We start from the raw sequence: 24,523 nt of genomic DNA on the forward strand, positions 1-24,523 counted from the left end.
TATTATCTTCATGTTACAGAGAATAAAACTGTGGCAGATAGAGTTAAATGACTTTCCCAGTGTTACAGAACTAGGAAGTGTCTGAGACTGGATTTGAACTCGGGTCTTCCTGACTGTAGGTCTAGCACTCTATTTACTGCACCACTTAGCTACTACATCCCTTTTCATTGCTTCCTTCAAGTCATTGATAGAGATGCTGAATAACTAACACAAGGCCCAGGATAGATCCCTGGCTGCATGACAGTATAGACCACCTCTCTCGTCCTTGGGCACAAGATAAAACCAACTTTGCCAACTCCCAAATTTAACTTTCTGAGGACACCTTGTGAGCTGTCTGTCAAAGTCAGTGAATTATCACAACTTGGGATTTCTTATGGTAGTTCCTGATCATTGGGAGTTCAAAAAGTCCCTTTTGCGCCTCTAAAAATCTGATACCTTTTGCAAGATTTTTTGGAATGAAGATCAGGGAGATAAGGCTGTCTTATCCTGAGCAAAATATAACGGTTGACTCGTTTTCACTTTATGTCAGCGGAAACAAAACTTGCTAAGATTATGGCTGCCACAAGACAGGCCTCCGATCTGAGACACAGCTTAAGTACCTCAAACTGACCATTAAACATTCCCAAGGATACTTTGGGAAGCAAAGAATCTTAGAGGTGGATGGAATTTCAGAGGCCACGGGGTCTGAACCATGGCTGAGTATCAATTCCTCTCTAAGACATCTTTGACAAAGGGTCATCCAGCCTTTATTTAAGACTTTCAGTGTAGGCAAAGCCACCATACCTCTTGGGGCAGCCCATTCCACTTCATGATAGAGTTCTTTTTTTGGGGGGGGGCAATGAGGCTTAAATGACTTGCCCAGGGTCACACAGCTAATGTCAAGTGTCTGAGGCTGGATTTGAACTCAGGTCCTCCTGAATCCAAGGCCAGTGCTTTATCCACTGTGCCACCTAGCTTCCCCCAGAGTTCTTAAGAAGTTTTTCCCCCTTGACATCAAGCCTCAATTTACTTCTATGTAAACCTCCACCCACACTGCTCCTGGTTTTGCCCATTAGGATCAAAATAGCACATGCATTCCATTGGAATGGGCCAAAGTGAATAGTACTGAAGTAAGCCCAGAATACATTCTTTTTCTCCTGACATAGCTAAAAGCACCCCTTCCCCTCCCCCACATCCTGAGCACAGACTGTACAGAGCAGACCCTCAGAATTGGGGGAAGGGCTCTCCTGCTAAGTAGCTGCTTTGATTGACAGCTGTGATCTGGGATGACTATTTTTTCTTCTAATGAAACATATGCATACTTAAAGGGGCTAACCAAAGATATCCATCAGCATGGTGCAGTAGAAAGTTCACTGACCTTAGTGTCAAAAGACCTGCATTCAAAGTCCTGCTCTGACACTTATTATGTGACATTTGGGGTTTCCCTTCTCCTCCAGGGGCCTTATTTCTCTCTCTCTCTCTCTCTTTTTCCTTCTCTCTCTCTCCTATCTCTTCTTTCTCTCTCCTCTCTCTGTCTCCTTCTCTCTCACTCTCTCTCCTTCTCTCTTTCTCCCTCTCCCTCCTTCTCTCTCTCTCCCTCTCCCTCCTTCTCTCTCTCTCTCTCCTTCTCTCACTCCCTCTCTCTCCCTCTCTCTTTCTGTCTCTCTCTGTCTCTCTCTCTTTCTGTCTCTGTCTCTGTCTCTCTCTTAGGAAAATGAGGTGGTTGGACCAGATGACATCCGAGGGTCCCCCCACCTCTAAAGCTTTTCTATTGGGATTCTGCTTCTGACCTGATGGCCTCACCTGATTGATGCATTCATTACAAGTCACCTTGGCTGTGTACCAGCCCTGTCTGCTGCCCACTTTGGGCGTCATGTGCTTTCTAACTTGAATTCGACAAAGGTGTCCCATCCTAAGCTCTGCCCTCTCACCCCTCCCAGCTTCTTGCCTGGCATCCTTTGCTTTGGTTGTCAATATCGATCAAACCAAAAGCAGTTGCCAAACCTCCACTCTACTTCGGGCTAGGAGAACAGCTTTAAAAGGCTCTTACAGTCTGTTTAAAGGCTTTATTTTAATTTGAAAAGAAAAGGGCCTGTGGCTCAAATACAATAAACTGTTCTACTGCAAAAGAAATAATGGTTAAGCTCTACTTGGGACATGACTGGAATCTTTGATTTTTCTTGCAAATGTTTACCTTTGAAAATCACATTTAATCATTTACTCAATCAAGAAATGCCCCCCCCCCCCCCCCCCCCCCCCCCCCCCCCCCCCCCCCCCCCCCCCGCTATTTTGGCTGGGAAAGGTGAATTTGCCTTTGGCAACATTATGCAGACAGTTAGTTCTTTCTAAACTAGCACCAAGGAGAAGCCCATCTCTTCCTCGGTTAAACTAGTTAATTTCCAACTAGTTTAACCAACTGGGTCTACCCATTTTGGGGGGAGCATGGTTAGTTCTTTCTTTCTTTCTTTCTTTTTTTTTTTTTGGTGGGGCAATGGGGGTTAAGTGACTTGCCCAGGGTCACACAGCTAATAAGTGTCAAGTGTCTGAGGCCAGATTTGAACTCAGGAACTCCTGAATCCAGGGCCGGTGCTTTATCCACTGCGCCACCTAGCTGCCCCCATGGTTAGTTCTTTCTTAATGAGCAGCGAGGAAAAGCATATCGCTCCCTTGGTTAAACTAGTTAATTTCCAACTTGTGCTGGTTAATCGTTCCTCCAGTAACTACTCACCTTGTCATTTCGTTCACACAGATATTTGAGCTTGTGGGATTTCTTGTGCATAAACACTCCTTCCAGGTGTCCAGCTTCTACTGAGCGTAGCTCAATTGCTCTCTCTCCCCAGCCCATGATCTGGTTTGACTGGAGATAGGCTAATGACAGAAAAGCGAATGGAAAAACTTAGAAAGCTGCCAAATATAGTCCATTGGGGGTTACTGAGAGACTGACTATCCAGTTTGTGAAGGAACGCAGCTCGCAATTGGCTTCCTTTCCCCGTCCTGGGCCAGCCATAACTTGCTGCCAGTGGCGCTGCTTGGGACCATCTCTTGGTACTTAGACCTGTTCACTGTGCTGGTTCTTGGTACCTCTGGTAAGAGACTGTAACACCTGGCAAACATTGGTCTTCGGGGGCAGCTAGGTGGTGTAGTGGATAAAGCATTGGCCCTGGATTCAGGAGGACCTGAGTTCAAATCCAGGCTCAGACACTTACTAGCTGTGTGACCCTGGGCAAGTCACTTAACCCTCAGTGCCCTACCAAAAAAACCCCCAAAAAACCAAAGAAACAAAGTCTTCTGGATTTCCATTATCAATCTGATCTCTCATCCTCATTTTGAGAGAAAATCGAGAGTGTTGTTTTTTTTTTTGCATGGGGCTATAGGGGTTAAGTGACTTGCCCAGGGTCACACAGCTAGTAAGTGTCAAGTGTCTGAGGCCGGATTTGAACTCAGGTCCTCCTGAATCCAGGGCCAGTGCTCTATCCACTGTGCCACCTAGCTCCCCTGAGGGGCTTATGTTCTAATAGGGAAGATGATATCAGCATATATAAACATATCCACAACAAATACAAGGTAATTTTGGAGGAGAAGGTACTAACACCCAGGGGCCGGGGGCAGAGAGGATGGAGACACTATAGATAGAGGGTGCCACTGGAGCTGAGCTTTGAAGAAAATGAAGATTTTAGGGGAACCACCATTTATGTAGGTTTATATTCCTGTTTAAATGAAGTCTGTGGGAACCAGATGGACTCTTAAGGAATGAAAACTGTTAAGGAAAAGGACTAGCTCAGGGTATTGATTCTAGCATCCATAATGTAATTGAATAGATTTCCATGTTCTAAGCAGGACTTAACCAGCTTTGAAGTCTTTAAGGCTCTCTCTTGACCGGGATTTTGAAGCTTTTAAGCAGTTTTATATTACTTTATGGCAATAAAGATTATGACAATAAGTGCCTTAATGCAGAAGCCCTCACTCATTATGTAAATAGCTGCTCAACCAGCTGGAGTTGTGAAGGCAGCGCCATTAAAGTTGAATGAGAGAGTTTGGAGTCCACATTTCCATAAATAAAGAAATGGAAATAAATAAAGAAATGGAAGCCCATTTCCATAAATAAAGAAAATAAATAAAGAAAAACCTTAACATTTAAATAATATCAAGGTTTTGACAGAAGCTGAAAGGATTCTAAAAATCTTAAATTAGGTAAGGGAAAAGATCAGAATTCTGGCCTCACCCAATTTTCTTTTGTTTCTTTGTAAAAAGGAAGAAATTTAACACTACCGATTCATTTGTATTTTTGAACTTTTCCGGAGTTACTAGAATGTCTTTTTAAACCAAAGCCATCACTAAGTTGTGGTTATGTACAGCAAATAGGCATAAAAAGGCTTGTTAAAAGGTTATGCCACTTAATTAGCAATCTCTTTGTCAAAGGTACCGTTCTGAGCCTGAGAATACACTAAGAATTTACCAGCTTTCACAGTGTAGTGCAAACTGCTTAGGTTGGGATCTTAGGACCCAAAGCCAGGGGTTCTTTAGTCCCCCGGAGGAGGGATGGCCACCTAAAGTAGCCTGCAAACCAGAGCCAGTCAGTCACTTGTCTCCTACAGCTCACCTGGTCCCATGTGGACCCTGACCCCTACACTTGGTCACTTCTTCTTGGCACCAAACTTTCTCTCTCTCTGTCTCTGTCTGTCTCTGTCTCTGTCTCTATATGTATACACACACACACACACACACACACACACACACATATATATATATATACACATATATACAGACTTGGGGAACTGACAAGCACTTAAATTGGGACATTGCTCAGGTATGTGTTTGGTAAGTGTTTAGTGCACTGAATTAGCCATGTTGCTTTTCTTCCTTAGATGTGACACATCTGTTTCCTTGTATCTGGAGCACTTCAGCCCTTAGAAGTGCTTCCCCAGCAGATAACACTAACAGATCTCACTTGTGCATACTACTCAGCCAATACTTGGTCACTGTCTTAGACTGACTACGGGACCCCTCTAGTAAAATGCCTTCATCTTTCTATGTCCCCAGACAACTCTCAAAAACCTAAATTGCAGACCAGACACTGATTTTCATAGGGAGAGGGAGGGAGGAAGACAGGGAGGGGGGGTCAATGTAATCACAGGTCTGGTCCAAAACAAACAACCTCCCCCCCAACATTTCTGTAGAGCTTCTAAGTTTGCAAAAAGTTTGACAAATGTTTTTCTCATTTGAGTCTCACAATAACCTTATGAGGTAGGACTGGATTTCCAAGAATCAGGAGAGAGGCAGGGGATTTCAGGTACAGAACACAGCACGGAATTTTAGACATAGTCAAAGTGTTGATTTGTTTTGCTCAACTGAATTTGTTAAAAGAGTAGGCTCTGTTGGGCAGAGAGGGTCATTGGGAAGTGACAGTGAGGCGAGAAATATAAGAGTGCCAATAAACGCTAAAATATATATTCTAAGTTTGTTTGCATCTCCTTACCTACCAACATTTGATTACAAATAGTATGTGCATGTTAAACAGTTAAAGACTGTTGATGGAAAGTTCAGAGAGACCAAGTTATTGATTGTAAAGATTTATTAGGGCTCAGGACAATGTCAAAGATTGACTCTGGGGAGCTTTTCTTCCTGAATACACCTGGATTTGGGGGGAAGTTTCAAGTCATTGGATTTTTCTGATACAAAAAGTAGAGATAAATTTTTGCTGCAAAAAAATGGTAGTCAATTAACATGCTGTTAAGTTGATTAATAATTACAAATTGAGAAATGGGAGAAATTTAGAAGGGATCTTCTGAAGTTGTAATACACAATTCTGAGTTTGAAATTACTTACTGGCAGGACTCAGAGTGAGGAAAAAGAGAATATGATGGCTTCAGAGCTTCCTGAAAAGTGGGCCAGTGCCCTACCTCATTTCAGGTCCTAATTGGAGAGCTTCTTCTGCATTCTCTCCCTATTGATGACAGGCAGCAAGGTATAGGTAAAAGAACACTGCCAAGGAGGGGGCTGGGTGGCACAGTAAATTGAGCACTGAGCCAAAAGTCAGGAATACCAGACCAGAGTTCACTGCTTCAGACACTCCCTTCTCTCAGCCTTCAGTTTTCTCTTCCATAAAATGAGTCTTAGAGGGTGGCCTGGATTCAGAGAGTTGTTCAGTCATTTTTTTTTCAGTTGTTTTTGACTCATTGTGACCCCATTGGAGGTTTTCTTGGCAAAGACAGTAGACTGGTTTTCCATTTCCTTCTTCAGCTCATTTTACAGATGAGGAAACTGGCCAACAGGGTTAAGTGACTTGTACAGGGTTGTAGAGCTAGGAAGTATCTGAGGTCAGATTTGAACTCAGGTTTTCCTGACCCCAGGCCTGGTATTTTATCCACTGCAGGGCCACCTAGCTGTTCAAGGTAGAGAACTCAGAAATGGATTATTCTTGGATTTCAGGAATTGTTGTGACTCCACAGCATACCTCCTTTTCAGTGCTCAGAGAGGGCCACAATTATTTACATTCTTATCTGCTAGGAAGGTACCTTAACAGGAAGCTGTTCTTTTAGTATCATTTGCCCAAAGATTATTCTAAGGACTTTTTCTGATTTTGATCGCTTTCAGGCTACTTATTATGGGCTTTGTAGCAGCGGGGTTAACTGTTTGCCTCAGTTTCCTCATCTCAAAAATGGGGATAATAACAGCACCTACCTTGAGGGCTGTTTCTCTTGCTTTTTTTCCAGTTAACTAAAATGTGTTTTCTTTCTTTTCCACTCCCTCCCACCAAAAAGACAAAACCAGATCCTTATAACAAATATGGAGAACCCAATAAAACAAACTCCCACATTGACCTTGTCTGAAAATGATTCTCATTCTGCATCTTGAGTCTATCACCTCTCTGTCAGGAGGGCAGGTAGCTGCTTCATCATCTATCACTTATTTTACATATGTATGAGGTGAAGTCTATAAAATTCTGTTAGCTTTAAGAAAAGCATAACCAGGGCAGCTAGGTGGCGCAGTGGATAGAGCACCGGCCCTGGAGTCAGGAGTACCTGGGTTCAAATCCGGCCTCAGACACTTAACACTTACTAGCTGTGTGACCCTGGGAAAGTCACTTAACCCCAATTGCCTCACCAAAAAATTAAAAAAAAGAAAAGAAAAGAAAAGCATAACCATTAGACTCTGAGGCCAAGCCAGAGGGGCTTTTGGATCATTGGCCCATGATCCATGTCATGACCCCCCTCTACTCCAGAGGATAATAAAGAGTTCACCTCCTCCATTAGGTAAGTGTTAGAAACTAATTCCCCTGCACACACCTCTTCCGATTCACCCCACCCCCACCCCACCGGTACACTGTGTTAGATACCTGGAACCCTGCACTGGAGATGTTCTATTACTTTGTCCCCCTTTAAAGCTCAACTGTCCTTTCAGGAGACACAGGGAGTCTTATCAATAAAGTTTTCAAGCTAGAGTGAAAGAAGCACTAGACTGGCTAAGATTAAGGGGCCTAGACTCTTGTTCCAATTTTGCCAATGGCTGGTTGACTGACCTTGGGTAGATCCTTTCTCCCCCTTTGTATAAACACAGGGCTCTATTAAACAGGCTCTCTCTTCTCTGTCAGCTCTGGTAGCCCATGTTGATGGAGTACTTTAACATTTTCTGTCAAGTATCATTGTGCCTAAGGACTGGGAGCTGGACTAGAAGACACAGAGGCAATGGTGTGGCAGATAGAGTACTGGATGTGAAACCAAAAATCAGAGTTCAATACCTCCCTCTGATAGTTACTAACTGTGGGACCCTGAGCAAATTCCCTAACCTCTTTGAGCCTTGGTTTCCTTCTCTATAAAAATGAGGAGGTTTAGGGGCAGCTAGGTGGTGCAGTGGATAAAGCACTGGCCCTGGATTCAGGAGTACTTGAGTTCAAATCCGGCCTCAGACACTTAATACTTACTAGCTGTGTGACCCTGGGCAAGTCACTTAACCCCAATTGCCTTACCGAAAAAAAAATGAGGAGGTTTAGGGGCAGCTAGGTGGCACAGTGGATAAAGCACTGGCCCTGGATTCAGGAGGTCCTGAGTTCAAATTTGGTCTCAGACACTTGGCACTTACTAGCTGTGTGACCCTGGGCAAGTCACTTAACCCTCATTGCCCCACCCCCAAATGAGGTTGATTTGGATGGCTTCTGAAGTCCCTTCCAGTTCAAGATCTCTGACTGTGGCCCTATGACTTCTCACCACCCCTTTAATCCCTACAATTAAGTATCAAATGGTGTTGAAGTATCAAAGAGTGAGTGAACTTTAAAAAATTTCCTAGTAGAAATGAACCTCCTTATTTCCGTTTCTGATGAACATGTTGGTTGCAGGGATGTCACTGTAAAGATTCGACCCAGATCTGTTATTTTTAGGTTCCCTTGCCCCAGATCTGTCAATGATATTGCAAGCCTTTGCCTTCTCTGTCACTGAAAAGGGACTCCTTGAGAGCCGCTGGTTTTCAAGCTCTTCTGGGCTCTCACCTATTTGAAGAATTGGGGACACATTTTTCAGGGAACTTTTAAAGACAGCGTCACAGAAGCCCTTCTTTTGGGATCCAGATACACTCATTGTGGGAAACCACAAACGCTTGGGCCAAAGAAGCCCTCTTGCCCTAACTGTGCCACCACATGTTCTCACTGCCACGCACAGCCCAATCTAACCAATTTGGAGAGAGAAAGGTTGAGAGGGGCTATGAAAGCTTATGGAATGTTTGACTCTAACACAAGGGCAAGGGCAGAATGTCTGGGTAACTGATCAGGTGCTTATTTAAATGGCTACAGTCCAGATATCTAACTTTCCATCATGGGTTGGGGGTGAAGAGTGGAGAGAATTTGTTTATGAGCTGCAGAGTAACAAGAATCTTCCGACCAGATGGGCATATTTGGCTGCAGGTTCCCTGGGCCTGTTTGTAACACTCCTCCATGGAACACAACTGACCAAGTGTCTGAACACCAAGGAAATATCCTGACCAACACAGTGTTCCTAGCTTTGACTGCATTGTTAAGCAAGGACAGAAAGTTATTATGATAAAGGAGGGCAGCTTTCTTATTTAATACCTGGGTGACCTTGAACAGGTCACTTCCCCTCATTGAACCTCAGTTTCTTCATCCGAAATATACTGGAGTTGCACAACTGGAAAATATAGAAGGTCATGACAATGAAGCCATTTACCCTAAACCCGTTAGTGGTGCTCAAGGCTGGATAGAGCCCAATATAATCAAACTAGAGAGAGAAAGGTCAAGAGAGAATAAAGAAGGTTGTGGAGGAAAGAATGATACTTCTGGGAGGGTCAGATATCAGGAGGGCACCTGACTGAAAACACAAAGGATTTGCACCTACAACCATAAACAGTCAAGACAACTTCCTTTCTTTCTTGGGGTATTCCAAAGAGTTCAAAGACACAAAGAAAGGTCCCATAGACATGAAAACATTCATAGCAGTACTATTTTTGTGGTGGTAAGGTACTGGACACAGAGTAGATGTCTTTTCATTGGGGAATGGCTAAGCAAGTGTGGCACATGAATTTGATGAAATATTATTGTACTATAAGAAATAATATGAGGCATTTAAAGAAGCACGGGGAGAACTTCTATGAACTGACAAGGTAGAACTGAGGTAACAGCACCTATAATGATAACAATGACTTAAATGGAAACGATATTCAAAGGTATCTCCAAGCTCAGATTAATTGCAATGATCAATATTCATCCTGGAGAAGAGAGGTGGAACCAAAGACCCCTCCCCTCTCAGTAGAGAAGTGGGGGGACTACAACTGTGGACTGCTACATATGCTATCTCAGTTTTTCTGAACTGTCTGGGCAATATGTTTGGCTTTATGGCTTTATGAGAAGCATTCCTTGAAGGGAGGTGGAAAGGAGATATCAGGAGATAACAGCTGAAGTTATCAAGTAAAAGACAAATAAATGATTCAAAAATAAAACAGGAAGGTTAGATCAGATGATCTCATAGGCCCCTTCAAACTCGAAATCCCATAGTCCCATGATGCTACAATCTGGGTGAGATGGGAAATGGAGTTCATTAGACAAAGAAGGCCAGTCGTCTTGATCTTTAATGGACTTGAGTGCAAGTTCTTGGTGTTTTGTGTTCTCTGTGTCGGAATATCTAGGATCCTATGAGCCTGTGAAATATTTCTATAGGAAACACTACTGTAAACATTTCCTCCCACTTTCTATGTGTCGGTCTCTTTAATAAAGGCAGACGCAGGAATAAATCAGCTGGGAATGGGGGAGAGGCACATTTTAACTGCCTAAATTCTGCATGGAGGGTAAATGAAGATAAAATTAATATATGGTTACCAAATCAAATCTGAGCAGGTTTCAGTGATACGATTATTGTGAACGAACACCAACTATGACATCCCAAAGCCTGTCCTTGCCCCAAATGTTTTAAGCCCAGAAAATACATCTATTGGCTGGCCTGCCGAGCCCTCCCAATGAAAGGAAGTGTGAAGCCATGGACGAGCTGTTTTCATCCTAACTCTCTGAACGTTTAAGAAGTCTCCATGGAGCCATTTGGGTGGGGACCATGTCTCATACATACCCACGCATGCTGGTGTTTCTCCCCACTGCAAAATCGATTCCTTAGTGAAATGTCCATAGATGTCAACATAGACTCCTTCATCTTCATAGGTGAGGAGAAGTTCTGTGCCACTGGTATTGGGTAGGATGATGATCGTATGTGGCTGAATGGTCCCGTGGATCTGGAATGATATTTTATAAGGATTTAGATGACCAGTTTGACTACAATCCCAGTGCCTACATCAATCAAAGGATCTTGGCAGTGCCATGAACATGAAGCAGGTTTACAATTTAGGGAATAGAAAAGAAACATCTATTTCACAACAAGACTGTATGCTTTTCTCTCCAACCCTTGGAAAGAATCTCTTGCCTCTTATTATGCTAGAGTTCATAACATAGTCCCTATTCAGTCTTTCATTTTATATTGATAAGAAATCCTAGCTCAGAAGAAGTCGAGATGGATATCAGACACTGGAGAATCTCCTGAATTCTTCTCAAGGAACTGGTGTTTGCAAACCATGGAAGAAGAGATGTCATTTAATTATAAAAGGCTTTTTCCCAAGCAAGGGCCAGCCACCAGCTCACAGGAAGAAGACTTTAGGATAATGGACACCAAGCCCGAGTACATACCCTAAACTCATTCTTTCTTTATTAACCAGTTAAAACCTAGGAAAAATTTCTAATCAAACCAGAAATAGAATTATTAGATATTTTAAAAGTGCACTGAGCTTGAAATATTTCATTTTGCTAAATGTGAACATCTTTAATGGATATTTTGTTTCCTATGTGACATTTGACCAAAGAAACCATCACTTCCATATACTCAGTAGAAAATAACTCCTGCATATGGTCAGGAATTAAATGTGAGAGATTTACTATACAGAAAAAAAAAATAACACAATCCCAATCGTTTACCAAGAGAGCTGTTTGAAGCATGAGACAGCATCTCAGCATTTCTAACTCTCCTGTTGCACACAATAGTAGTATATGACAAAATCAAATTCCAACACTAGACATTTTCCCAGTCAAGTATTTCCCCCCAAAGTAAATATCATCAAGCTTTTTGGTACCATCTCCAAACTAGCAACACAGGGGAGGACTTCTCTTAACTCAGCCCCATCTCTCCACCCCCGATTCCACAGTCCCATGTACTGACCACCACAGGGAGGGCAGAAGCTGTCCTTGCCAAACTGAGAGCGTTCCAGCAAAGAGCCTGAGTCCATGTCTCGGCCACTACTATCCGCAAGACTAAAACTGGGATCCAGAGGCGGAGAGTGATTTTAATGTGTTGCCTTGGTACTCCCATGAGCTATTGATGCAGAGGAGAGGTGAAGTGCAGGAGAGAAAGAGAGTCCAGGTTCTAGTGCAAAACCGAGAGAGAGCCAGAGGGTCTTGCTGCAGGCATTTTCCAATCGAACTGGACTATAGGCACCAAAAGCTAATTCTTGTCTCTTAACAATCCCTAAAGTAAGCAAAGCCTCTGAACAGGTTGGGGTCCCCTCGCAGAAGCACAGCCTTTCTGATCCAGCAGCTTGAAGCTAACGTTTATTTTTAGGATGTTCTGTTTTACAAAGGAAGAACCCACAGGAATGACATCCACGCTCTCCCAAGAGGCCGATGATATTGGGGCATTCAGATTAAAAATTTATTTTGGTACATCCATGAGCTATTCTAATTAGGCTGGGTATCTGCTGTCAAAAGAAGTGACTTAAAAGGCTTAAGGCTTAATTTTCTCCTCCCTCACTCCCCTGTCTTATGTCGTAATTAGAAAATGTTCCCTTCTGGTAGGATAGAAAAGAGTAAAACAGCCAGGGACTTGGAGTCATAGACTATTAGTAATTAGAATCACAGGATTTCAGAGCTGGAACTGACTTTAGAGCAATCTAGTCCAAGTCATTCATACTTGACCCAGAATCCCCTTGACAGTATCACTGACAAGTCATTAGGGAATCTTGTTTAAAGGCCTCTAGTGACAGGGAGCTCACTTTCTCCAGAGGCAGCCCATTCTGACAACTCTGGCACCCTCAACCCATTGCTCTGCCCTCTGGGGCCAAGCAGAAAAAGTCTAATCCCTCTTGTATATGACAGCCCTTCCAAACTTTGAAGGTGACTAGCACGTGCTGCTTCCTGAGTCTTACTATCTCGCTGTCAGTTCCTCCAACCTGTTCTCTTGGGGCTTGACCTCAAGGTCTTTTGTTGTACTGATCAAGCTCTTCGGGACATTCTCCAACCTTATCAAGGATCTGCCTGAGATGTGGCACTCAGGAATGAAGATCATTCTCCGGGTGGGGTCTGATGGGCAGAATACAGTAGAACTGTCACCTGGCCCAGGATGCCAGGACTCTTGGTGCAAGCTAAGAGTTTATTTGCTTTTTGCTAATTAGTTGTGTCATGTCAAGAAGCCTGTATTTAAATTGGGGTTCTGCTAGGCAGTGACCTCAAGAAAGGCATTTCACCTCTCTGAGTCACTTTCCTCAGCCATAAAATGGGGATGATGATAATAATAAATGACTTACGTTTGTAGAGTACTTTATGGTTTGCAAGATACTTGAAATGTACTAGTTCACGTGAAGCTCACAACAATTCATAGAGCTAGCTTCTACAGATACAGATGAAAAAACTTAGGCTCGGAGAACACTGTGGCCACACAGTAAAGTGGGATTTGAACCGAGATCTTCTTGAATCCAAGTCTAGTATTCTATTCGCTACAAGTTGTTTGGAGGAAAGTACTTTGTAAACCATAAAGCACTAGAGAAATAGATGTTGTTATTCTCTCTCTCCTCATTACTTTCTTCATCCACCTCCTGCTCTTCCTCCTCCTTCTCATTATCATGACCTCTTGAAGCATTCAGAAGGCTTGGAATCCCACTAGCCCTTGGCTCAGGAAGGGCTTTTATCACCTTAATGATGATTTCTAGATCCTTCCTGGTGGGAGTTTTTGAATCTCAGTACCAACAAAAGACATTTAGCAAAGGCTAAATGAGAAGAAAAAGGGTGGGAGAGGTTTGCATTGAGAGCAAGGAACAACTTGGCTCTCTTAGTCTTTCCATATTATAGAAGATAGTGTGGCTCAGTACAATGACTACTGGCTCTGGAGTCAGAGAGCCTGGGTTCAAATCTCACCTTTCTGCTTACTACCTGTATGAAATGGAGCAAGGCACATCAATGGCAGAGTAGAAGGAGGGTTATTGTTTCCTGATTTTTTGCTGCTACGTCTCTCTAGTGTGGCTCAAGATCACTTGGCTGCCGAACAGCTATTTAATGATGCCTCCTCCATCTTGTACTTGTAAATTTGATTTTTTGATCTAAGTGAGTCTTTGCAATTATCCCTTGTAAATTTCATCTTATTAGGTTAGGCTCAATGTTGAAGCATGTCAACATTTTTTTTGGATAGTGCCTTTATGTATGTCATGGTTAGAAATGTTCAATAGAACAGGGCCAAGCATAGATTCCAAGCTGACCTTGACCATTCAACTAGATCCAAATCCGTCTAACTGTCTATATCACATCTCACCATCTTTTCTACAGGAAAAACAGCATGAGGGATTTTATTGAACATGTGATACAATCTAGGTTAATTCTATCTACAGCATTCTTCTGCTCTCCCAAGTGAATAACTCAGCCACATCTAAGTTTTTGGTGAGTTCCCTGTGCATCCACATTGGTCTTTTCAGACAGGTACCTTCCTTCCTTCCTTCCTTCCTTCCTTCCTTCCTTCCTTCCTTCCTTCCTTCCTTCCTTCCTTCCTTCCTTCCTTCCTTCCTTCCTTCCTTTCTTTCTATTTTGCAGAGCAACGAAGGTTAAGTGACTTGCCCAGCTAGTAAGTGTTAAGTGTCTTAAGTCAGATTTGAACTCAGGTCCTCCTGAATCCAAGGCTGGTGCTTTATCCACTGTACCACCTAACTGTCCCCCAAGTGCTATCTACATTAGAATAATTTCCCTTACTGTCTTTAGAATTTGATTTTTGAAAACTTCTCACCCCTTCTTGGCTGACTTCCAAAGTAATATTCTGGTATATGGAATCCCACCTCTCCTTCCTCTGAACCCTTTGAAATCTTCTTTCCTCAAACTTAGGGTGCATCTCAGATTGGGCTCAATATTCCTTTCTCCTTTATTATTAATTATATTTTTCTTTACTTTTTTGTGGGGCAATGAGAGTTAAGTGACTTGCCCAAGGTCACATAGCTAGTAAGTCTCAAATGTCTGAATCCGGATTTGAACTCAGGTCCTTCTGAATTCAGGGCCGTTGCTTTATCCACTGTGCCACCTAGCTGCCCCCATTCCTTTCTTCTAAGACAAAATCCAGGAGGGAGTAGTCATTTCCCTCAGAGTTTCCATTATTTCCACCTTGGTGGTGAAAATCAAATTGAGAATATAATTATCCCTTGTTGGTCTCTCCACATCTGAAGACATCTTAACAGAGAATGGTCACTTTGCAATTTAAGGAATGAGCTAATGAATTGGAGCTCCAAAAGATTAAGGAGTTGCCATTCTTTATCCATGACCAGTGTCTGATATGAGTGGGCATTCCCTTACCAATGCTGGTAGTTAGTATAAGAAAAAATTGACATTTTCTTTTTTTTTCTTTTTTTTTGCAGGGCAACGAGGGTTAAGTGACTTCCCCAGGATCACACAGCTAGTAAGTGTCAAGTGTCTGAGGCCAGATTTTAACTCAGGTCCTCAGGGCCAGTACTTTATCTACTGCAGTGCCACCCAGCTGCCCGACAGACATTTTAAAAACTTTAGAAGAACTAGCAAGGAAAGAAAGCAATTATCAGTAAATCGTCATTTGTGGGGATTAGAAGGGACTATCTTACATGAGTTGGTAGGTATAGGTCATAGACCATCCCAGAATCAACATCGATGGCATGGAATCCCGCCACTGAGCCGTAGATCACTTTCATTCTCTGTCCATTTTCCACTGTGAGGTCAACTGCTAGAGGCTTCTGATAAAGGGAGTGGAAGGACTGCAATAATAAAATAATACAGTAAGAAAGGATGAAATAATATCTTTAACTTAATCAAAAGATCACTTGTCATGGAGGTCTAAGGATTAGCCAGTGTGAGAATAATAAGGAAGGAGAAAGCCCAGGGCGGGTCAAGTTGTCCCAGGTAAGTTCCAGAGCACGTTCAAGACAAGCTACAATATCTTCTTATTAAACCTTAGGCCCTGGTCATGTCCTAAGGATCATATATTTGAGTTGTAAAGAGGAAGCAAAGACCGGGGTGCATGCCTAGGTCAGGAACCAAGTAACAAACAAGGTTAGAGACCTTTCCCCAGCAATCTGAGACAGGCCAAAACAATTCCTGTCCTTTGTTTGGGCAAAGGGTTCTGAATATAAATTTGGGACAAGGACCAGGTAGACCTAAGCTATCAGAAGTGGGCCTGATGCTATTTGGAAAAGAGATGGTTTATTATGTACACATTAACACTTTTTAGTCCATCACCATTGGTTTTTGATGAAGCTGTAGCAACTGAAATGAGAAGTTGGTTCAATAAGTGTTCTAAAATACAAGTATCTGATGGATTACTCATAGTATATGCCTGTGTAGACCCAGTTTAACTGTTGGGATTGAACTGACCAATTCAGTGGAAAAAGCCCAGGAAAAAGGACATTTGAGAAAAAGTCAGCCAAACTGTTGTTTGCATCTATGTTGATCAAATCATCATCGATTTTCATTTTTTCCCTTTGGCATCTCTTTTCACTTTCTATTGTCAAATCTGCACTTTCACATTCTCCACTTAAAATGAGTGGATAGAAAGCTGGCTTTGAAGCAAGAAATATCTGGGTTCCAGTCCTGCATCTGACATACACTGCTTTTTTTTGCTTGGGCAATGAGGGTTAAGTGACTTGCCCAGGGTCACACACCTAGTAAGTGTCAAGTGTCTGAGGCCGAATTTGAACTCAGGTCCTCCTGAATCCAGGGCCGGTGCTTTATTTACTGCACCCCATATGCTGATTATGGATGTGGAAATCACTTAACCTCTCACTGTGCTCTAGGCAACTCTCCAAGACTATAAAGTTGCAGAGAAATTGCCAAACATGGAGTCTCCTCAGGTAGGAGTTCCCTATGCTAATGAAATTCCAGGTCCAGTAACGTATGGAGTATTATAAGTGTCCCACTGACTATTCCAAAATGGATGGATGGATGGATGGATGGAGTCGTTCCACAATGGTCAATGTTTATTCAAGCTGAAAGAACCTCGCATCTTCTTGTTCCTGCTGTCCAAGTGGAATTGCTGATGTCATATCCTGAAAGGGATGTAGGACAAGATCACAGTTCACTCACCTTAAAGGCCATAAACTTGTGGTATGGTTTTGGTGCCCACGCATAGACCTCAACTGAATTCCTCAAAGCAACAACGAGAAATTTGATCCGCTCATACTTAACTACAACAGACAAAAAGATGACAATGGCAAAGAGTTAACCCTCGAGAACCAGCTGTTTGTGAGTGAACCTGCCTAGCTAGAGTCCGGACTGCATGAAAGGATGCTAGCAAAGGGTCTATGGCATGCAAATCAGCAGCATTTGGGTCAAGTCTTGCATGGAAATGTTGTCTATTTCTGGTTCTCAATCCATTAAAACAAAAAGGGATTAAGAGCCTATTGTGTAAAACACTAGGCTCAGCATGGGGGGAGGAGGGGGAAAGGGGTTACTAAGACAATAAAAAGTCCTTTTCCTCAGGGAGTTTACATTCCACTGAGAGACAAAAATGGAAAGGGATAAGTAAATAAATGCAAGACCTTTTGAAGACAGGATACTAAAAAACAGGTGGATTAGGAAAATTTCACTTAGGGGGTGGCATCTGAGCTGAACCTTGAGGGAAACTAGGAATTCTAAGAAGCAGAAAGAAGGAACAAGTGTGCCCATGGTATGGGGCACAGCCTCTGCAAAGGAATGGAGGTAAAATGTCTAGTTTGGAGAGTGGCTAGGCCAGGGCTTCTTAAACTTTTTCCACTGGTGACCCCTTTTAGCTTGAGAGATTTTTACTTGACCCGGGGTATATAGGTATAGCAAATAGGTAGACATAACCTTTGAATGTTGCCACATTTTTCATGACCCCCCACATTCAGTTATGAGACCCCATATGGAGTTGTGACCCACAGCTTAAGAAGCAAGGGGCTAGGAGACCAATCTGCTTGCAACATAGTGTACGTGGAAGATCGGAGAGGACGTTACATTCCAAGCTGAGGAGTTTGCATTTTATCTTAGAGAAAATAGGAAATGGCTAAAATGTTTTGAATGGAGGACTAGAGATGCGGTCACACTTGTGCTTAAGGAAGATGATTTTGGCAGCTGTGTGTGTGGGGGGGGATCCATTGGAGAAAGGAGAGGCTGAAACCAAGGGGATCAAGTAAGAGGCTATTGCAGTAGTCCAGGTGAGAGCGAATAAAGGCCTGAGCTATTGTTAAGAGCTGGGAGGGAGGAAAGGGAGGTAGGCTTGACAACACTTTGGGCAACCAATTAGATATCAGGGCTGGGGGAAAGGAGAAGAAGAACCTAAGATGACTCTGAGGCTGTGAATCTGAGTTTCTGGAAAGATGGTGGTCCGGGTCAGCTAGGTGGCGCAGTAGATAAAGCACTGGCCCTGGACTGAGGAGGACCTGAGTTCAAATCTGCCCTCAGACACTTGACACTTACTAGCTGTATGACCCTGGACAAGTCACTTAACCCTCATTGCCCCACCAAAAAAAAGAAAGAAAAATGGTGGTAACCACTCCACAGATAGCTACCTGGAGCAGGGCTAGGGAAGGAACATGGAGAGAAAGAGTTCTGTTTGGCACACGTTAAGTTTGAGATGCCTATAGTAGATTGAGGGGGGACTATCCCACAGGCAGTTGGTGATGGATGACTAGAGTTCAGGCAAGAAATTAGTGTTGGATAAATACATTTTGGAGTCATCTGTATAGAGATGATAATGGAACCCGTGGTAAGCTAATGAAATCACCGAAAGATAGTGTTGAAAGGAAAATTCTTTGGCCTTATACCTTGATTGAACAAGGAAAAACTCTGGACAAAGAGAATTGCAAGTTCATTATAAGTATGTCAAGGTAGCCATGCTGGGTTGGCAGACTGATCTCTGGTGGCTTCAAGGTAGGGCCAGCTTTTATTGGTAACTTCCATAATGAGAAAAAACAATTCATATAGGTCAATGTCAGCAAAAGAGGTTAGGTGCTTGAATCTTAGTTCTTCCCCAAGGTAGCGGGTACAGGACAATTTCAGGGGAGGGCCAAGTGCCAAAGAGCATGTAGTGCAGAAAAGCTTCAGGCTCAGTGTTGCCACCCCAACACTGACAAGCAGGGCTTGGAACAATGGCTCACCAAGTCAACATAACTTTCAATAATTCTATTGCACGAAAGGAAAAGGCCCAGGATAGAGTAAACCCATACAAAGAAGCAGAAGTCGGATGATGATCCCGCAAAGTAGAGTGAGAAAGGGCTGGTCATAGAGGTAGAGGGTTATAGGCCTGGAGCTGGAGTGGACCTTAGAGGTCATCTAGTTTAACCCCTTCGTTGTATAGGTGAGGAAACTGAGACTCATTTTGGCTAACAAGTGACTTGCCCAGGGTCACACAGCTAACTAGTATCTAAGGTGGGATTTGAACTCAGGTCATTCCAACTTCAAAGTCCACAGCCTTATCCACTACAACCCCCTGACACACAAGTCCAATCCATATGGTGCCTTACAAAAAGTTCTAGGCATTAGGAAAGAGAAAGACGTCTGAATAATCCACAGAGTATATGATCAGTCTCTTAATAATCAAGATCTGGAAGTTGGATTAGGATAAATGGGAAATACATGAGTAGGGAAAGGGGCGATTGTCCAAGGCTGTTCAGCCACTTTTCTCAGACAAGAACTACGTGAGTCAAACAACTGGCCTGCCATTCACCTACCGGCACAGCCAGTTGAAAGATAGTTGGGGTAGGGGGGAGGGGAGGGAAGGAGGGAGAAAGAGAGGTAGAGGAAAATGATCAAGTTTTCATTTAGAGTAGGAATCTGATCCCTATTAGTCGATAGGGATTCCTGTTGAGGTATTTCAGGCCTCTCTCTGAAATGAATAGCAACAGAGTAATCTTTTTGAAGTTCATACATGTCCTCATGCCAACCTGCTTGCCAAGAAATCACTCTACGTCAGTTTGTCAGCAGAGTTTTACCACTTGGTTTGCAATGCATCAGGCACTGGAGAGTTCGGCTCTGGAGAAAGTTGGAGGAGAATCAAGATTGAGGGTAGCCTGTTTCTCCTGTCACACGGACCTGCCTTGTGCAGTTCCCCAATCCGAAGAGGGGAGTTACATATCAATTGGGATATGCTATGGGGAGAACAAGGAGACCTGGACTCATATCAAAGTATATCTGTCACCACAAGCTCTTTGATGCCTTCTTTCCAATTGGAATCTCTCTGGTGTCATTTGGGAAATGCAGCTAGCTGTAAAAGTAGCAGCATGAACAAGTAGGAAGAGAGAGGGATCTAAGGACAAGCTCAGTATTGTGGATGTCAGGACTCCGAGCAGGATACCAACCAGAACTGTCGGCCCCAATTAGCCGCAATACTGAAAGCAAGTCAAACCCGACACGATTGAGACTGACAAGTAAGCAGGCCGAGTACGTGTTCTGTCTGCAGAAGAAAGTTGTCAAGGCTAGGCCTCAGCTGAAATATGGTGATTGTGCATGTCATCCACTCAGGTGAAGCATCCTTTAATGCAAATTTTTCTGGGCAAGCCTCTCTTTACAGGAAAAGAGGGCAAAGTTGTAGTACAGGGGCTCATCCAAATAGCGGCTCAGCTTCTCCACTTCAAACACTCCATCTTTTTGGCTGATGCCGTCAAAGAACTTTTCCCTGCCCCATTTGTAATCAGGATTGTTATTTTTTTTTTCCTTTTTGGAGGGAGAAAAAAGAGTTGGGAGATTTTAATGAAAAAAGCACAAGAATTTCTTTAAAATAAGTGAGGAAGAAGAAAAAAACATTCCTAGCAAAGGGAAAAGTGGCTAAGAAAGGGCTGAGCTTCTGCCAAGCTATGGAAGATGGCCTAGTTTGGGGGCCTGAGGAATCTGCGGACATCAGCTATTTCTGGCCCCTTAGACATCTCGCAAAAGGCTTCCTTGCTCATTATTAATTGTAAAATCAATCTTCCACAGTTCCCCAGCAAGTCAGGGCAACTTGAGTGGTATTTATATCTGTGGGGAGCCCCAAGGAAAGAAGTGGGTTTGCTGTGGCCCTGGGAGGTTTAGGTCTTTGCTCTTGCCTTAATCCAAAACAAGTTGCACCTGGGAGCATCTGTCTGTCTCCCTAACCTCTCTCTCTCTCCCCTACGTCCTCTAGGGATGAATTTGGTGGTGGTCATCCATTCACATAGAAGGTATTATGGACAGAATACTGGAGCTGGAGTCGAGAGACCTGGGGACCCTAGCAAGTCCCATTTACTTCTTTGGGCTTCAGTTAGCTGACCTGTAGTATGAGGCAATAATGTTTATATGACCTACTTCACAGGCTTGTGAGGAAATTGCTTTATAAACCTTATGGAAACCTATATAAATGTGAAGCACCCTTCTCATCCTCTTGCTCAGATTTGCAGGGTGGTTGATGTTGTTACAAGTTCCCTCCAGGAGAATAGGAGAGAGCTCTGATGGAGTTGTCAAAGGTGTAGCTGTTGATTTTGTGATATGCTAGCCTTTGTTGTACCCTGTGCCTTGAGATCTCTATTAACTCCCCATGGAGTACAAGGCTCCACTCAGGGATACATGTAATCATAGGGAATACAGTGTTCTACACACAGAAAAGCCACCCGGGTTACCAGAGTCCCCATGGCTGTACTGTTTTGGCCAGCTCCATAGAGGTCTCACCTGGCTCTCTTTTTTTTTTTCAGGGCAATGAGAAGCAGTATTATTTCCACTTTCCAATTGAGGAAATTGAGTCTTAAGAGGTTACATGACTTCTTCTAGGCCATAGTTCTAGGTCTCCCTGAGAGTATTTCCAAGGGCTTTGGCTCTGGGAGGAGGCCTGACAGACTGGATTAGCTAAACTATTAAAGGACTGGAAGGGAGGGAAGAAAGGCTGGAAAAGGGGGAATCAAAAATGAACTAGAGTTACTTATCATTTGAATTGACCAGAATAGAGTTGATGGAGTTAGGGGTATGACAAAATTCCAGAAGGATTTTGAGTCTTACCTACCCTTATTTTTTTTTTTTTGCAGGGCAATGAGTGTTAAGTGACTTGCCCAGGGTCACACAGCTAGTAAGTGTCAAGTGTCTGAGGCCAGATTTGAACTCAGGTCCTCCTGAATCCAGGGCTGGTGTTTTATCCACTGCACCACCTAGCTGCCCCCCCCTTATATTTCAATCTCTAATTTTTTCCTTTCCTCACTGACCATTTCCCTGATGACTAATGATACCAAAGGAAGTAGAAGTCAAGAAGGGAGAGTCCAAGTGAGATGAACCTTACCGACTTTGTAGTGAACACAGCCTTCCAAGTCTCCCACAGAGATCCAACCTTGCTTCTTTCGCATCTCAGGGTCGTTACGCAAAATCTTGTTTCTCAGCCAGGACAAATAGTACACTCTCAGCTTATTCTTCTTTCCTGAGGAACATGAAAATGCACAAAAGTGAAATAGCATGTCTTCCTCTCCTTTTTTCTCTATTCACTGTATTCAGTACCATTGTTCTCATACATTTCCTCTGTCTTCCCTTTTCACCTTCAAAACTCCCAGAAACCCTTTAAAACAAATCAAATGCCACTTTCTTTAAGAAGCCCTCCCTAAACCACACTACAGGTAACAGCCTTCATCTGAAATGCCCCCTGGCCCTTTGTTTCCCATCTCTATAGTGCATTTATTATATAACAATAGTATAATGGGATTTCTCTGTGTCTTATCCCCCTTTAGACACTAAGATCCATGAAGACAAGAATCTTATCTTGTCCAATAGAATGTAAACTCCTAAAGGCGAGAGATCGTTCCTTTTTTCCTGCCTTGCACACTGTTCTTGCCTGTTCTGATGGATAGAGAGCCAGCCTAAAAATGGGAAAGACCTAGGTTCAAGACCTTCTTCTGACATAGACTAGCTGACATATCCTAGGAAAGTCATCTAACTTCTTTGTGCTTCAGGTCACTCTCCAAGATTAGAAGTTTCGAAGCAAGTGTCCCCCTGTATTGGTAGAGAGAATGACTTCTGCTAATGAAATCACAGGCCCAGTCCCTGTCCCTATTAATCTGGATGAGTTATGTATGAAGGATTGGAGTGAGAGAGAGAGAGAGAGAGAGAGAGAGAGAGAGAGAGAGAGAGAGAGAAGGGAAACTAGTTATAATCACTTAACCTCCCAGTGCCCCCAAGTAATCTTCTAAGACTATAAAGTACAGAGGGAAGCAGCTCTGTAATGGAAGGTGTTTCCACTTTATAGTTCCCAACACTGCTGAAATTAGAGGTCTGGCCTAAGGCAAGTCACTTAATCTTTCAATGCTCTACATAATTCTCTAAGATTATAAATTGTGGAGAAGGCGCCAACCTGCATGAGTAAAGGTAGTTTCCTTACCTGGAAGTTCCCTATACCAATGAAATAACAGCTCTAGTTTCTAGCACTATTCCTTGAACATGATAATTGGTTAGTAAATGTTAATTTAATGGAGGAAGGAAGGAACCATCTCCTGTATTGGATAAAGAAAGGGGTTATGGTTAATGTTTTGCCTATTTAGCAAAATATCCCCAGCACCTAGTTGTTGTTGTTATTGTCCATTGTTTGTTCTTCTTCTTTTTTTTTTTTTTTGGTGGGGCAACGAGGGTTAAGTGACTTGCCCAGGGTCACACAGCTAGTAAGTGTCAAGTGTCTGAGGCTGGATTTGAACTCGGGTCCTCCTGAATCCAGGGCCGGTGCTCTATCCACTGAGCCACCTAGCTGCCCCCATTGTTTGTTCTTGAAGAGGACCTATGACATCACAAGGGTGATGTCTTGACCTGCACTGTGAATTGTATTTAAGTGAGGCAGAGCTGTGTGAAGTCATCAGCCTCACTCTCTCCTCTACAGTCATTGGACACAGTGCTTAGCACGAAGTAGGCATTTAGCTGCTATTTGATTGATTCGCTGATCTGAAGTCAATTGAGTATTTAAGACACATGGAATTTTGTTTTGTTTTGTTTTGGGGGGGTTTGTGGGGTAATAAGAGTTAAGTGACTTGCCCAGGGTCACACAGCTAGTACGTGTCAAGTGTCTGAGGCTGGATTTGAATTCAGGTCCTCCTGAATCCAGGGCCGATGCTTTATCCACTGCACCACCTAGCTGCCCTGTGACCCATGGAATTTAAAGGAGAGAACTTCAGGACTTCAGGGGTCTCTGACTTCCTCTGGATGGGTCATCTCTACACTGATTCAGATTGCAGCTCTTCTCAGAGTTGGTCTTGGAAAGTGGCTCTGATCAAAACACACATTGTCCTGTGGCTAACCTGAGAATATGGCTCTTTGAACTTGGCTAGACCAAGTGAGCTTTATGTAATGGCCAAAGAACTGAACTTGGAGTCAAACCTTAAAGCACTAGATAAATGTACTAGTATTATTATTATTAGCTTGGTCCTTGAGACATATAGTCCAACCCTGGACCTTAACTTGAAACCTTTCCAGGTCAAATTCTGCTGACACAACCTTTGAGAACTCAAGGCCACTTCCAAGCCACAGTGAAGCAACAGATGAGGATTTCAATAGAGATCCATTTTTTATCTATTAAAGATTCCCTTCTCTGCCCCCCCTTCAGACTCTTACAATTGATATAGGCAAGAACTTTAAAAACATACTGTTCTGGGGCAGCTAGATGGCACAGTGGATAGAACACCGGCCCTGGAGTCAGGAGGACCTGAGTTCAAATCCGGCCTCAGACACTTAACACTTACTAGCTGTGTGACCCTGGGCAAGTCACTTAACCCCAATTGCCTTACTAAAAACAAAAAAAACCCAAAACCCCCCAAAAACAAAAAAACATACTGTTCTTATGCCTGGAGGGTAAGCTATCCAAAAGGGAGG

The 24,523-nt window shown here is 43.1% G+C and overlaps 1 protein-coding gene across 1 annotated transcript in view; it reads right to left on the reverse strand.

Moving 5' to 3' along the window:
• Nucleotides 1-24,523, reverse strand: part of NRK (Nik related kinase) — a 237,945-nt gene that overhangs the window by 7,032 nt on the left and 206,390 nt on the right. The window contains exons 20-25 of the mRNA XM_043974630.1: nucleotides 21,963-22,097; nucleotides 16,811-16,911; nucleotides 15,337-15,486; nucleotides 11,676-11,828; nucleotides 10,542-10,701; nucleotides 2,708-2,847 (exon numbers count right to left, since the gene is read on the reverse strand). Of these exons, the coding sequence (XP_043830565.1) occupies nucleotides 2,708-2,847; nucleotides 10,542-10,701; nucleotides 11,676-11,828; nucleotides 15,337-15,486; nucleotides 16,811-16,911; nucleotides 21,963-22,097 (839 nt within the window). The remainder of the gene's footprint in view (nucleotides 1-2,707; nucleotides 2,848-10,541; nucleotides 10,702-11,675; nucleotides 11,829-15,336; nucleotides 15,487-16,810; nucleotides 16,912-21,962; nucleotides 22,098-24,523) is intronic.

The sequence above is a fragment of the Dromiciops gliroides genome, chromosome X (assembly GCF_019393635.1).
Source record: "Dromiciops gliroides isolate mDroGli1 chromosome X, mDroGli1.pri, whole genome shotgun sequence".
Lineage (NCBI taxonomy): Eukaryota > Metazoa > Chordata > Mammalia > Microbiotheria > Microbiotheriidae > Dromiciops > Dromiciops gliroides.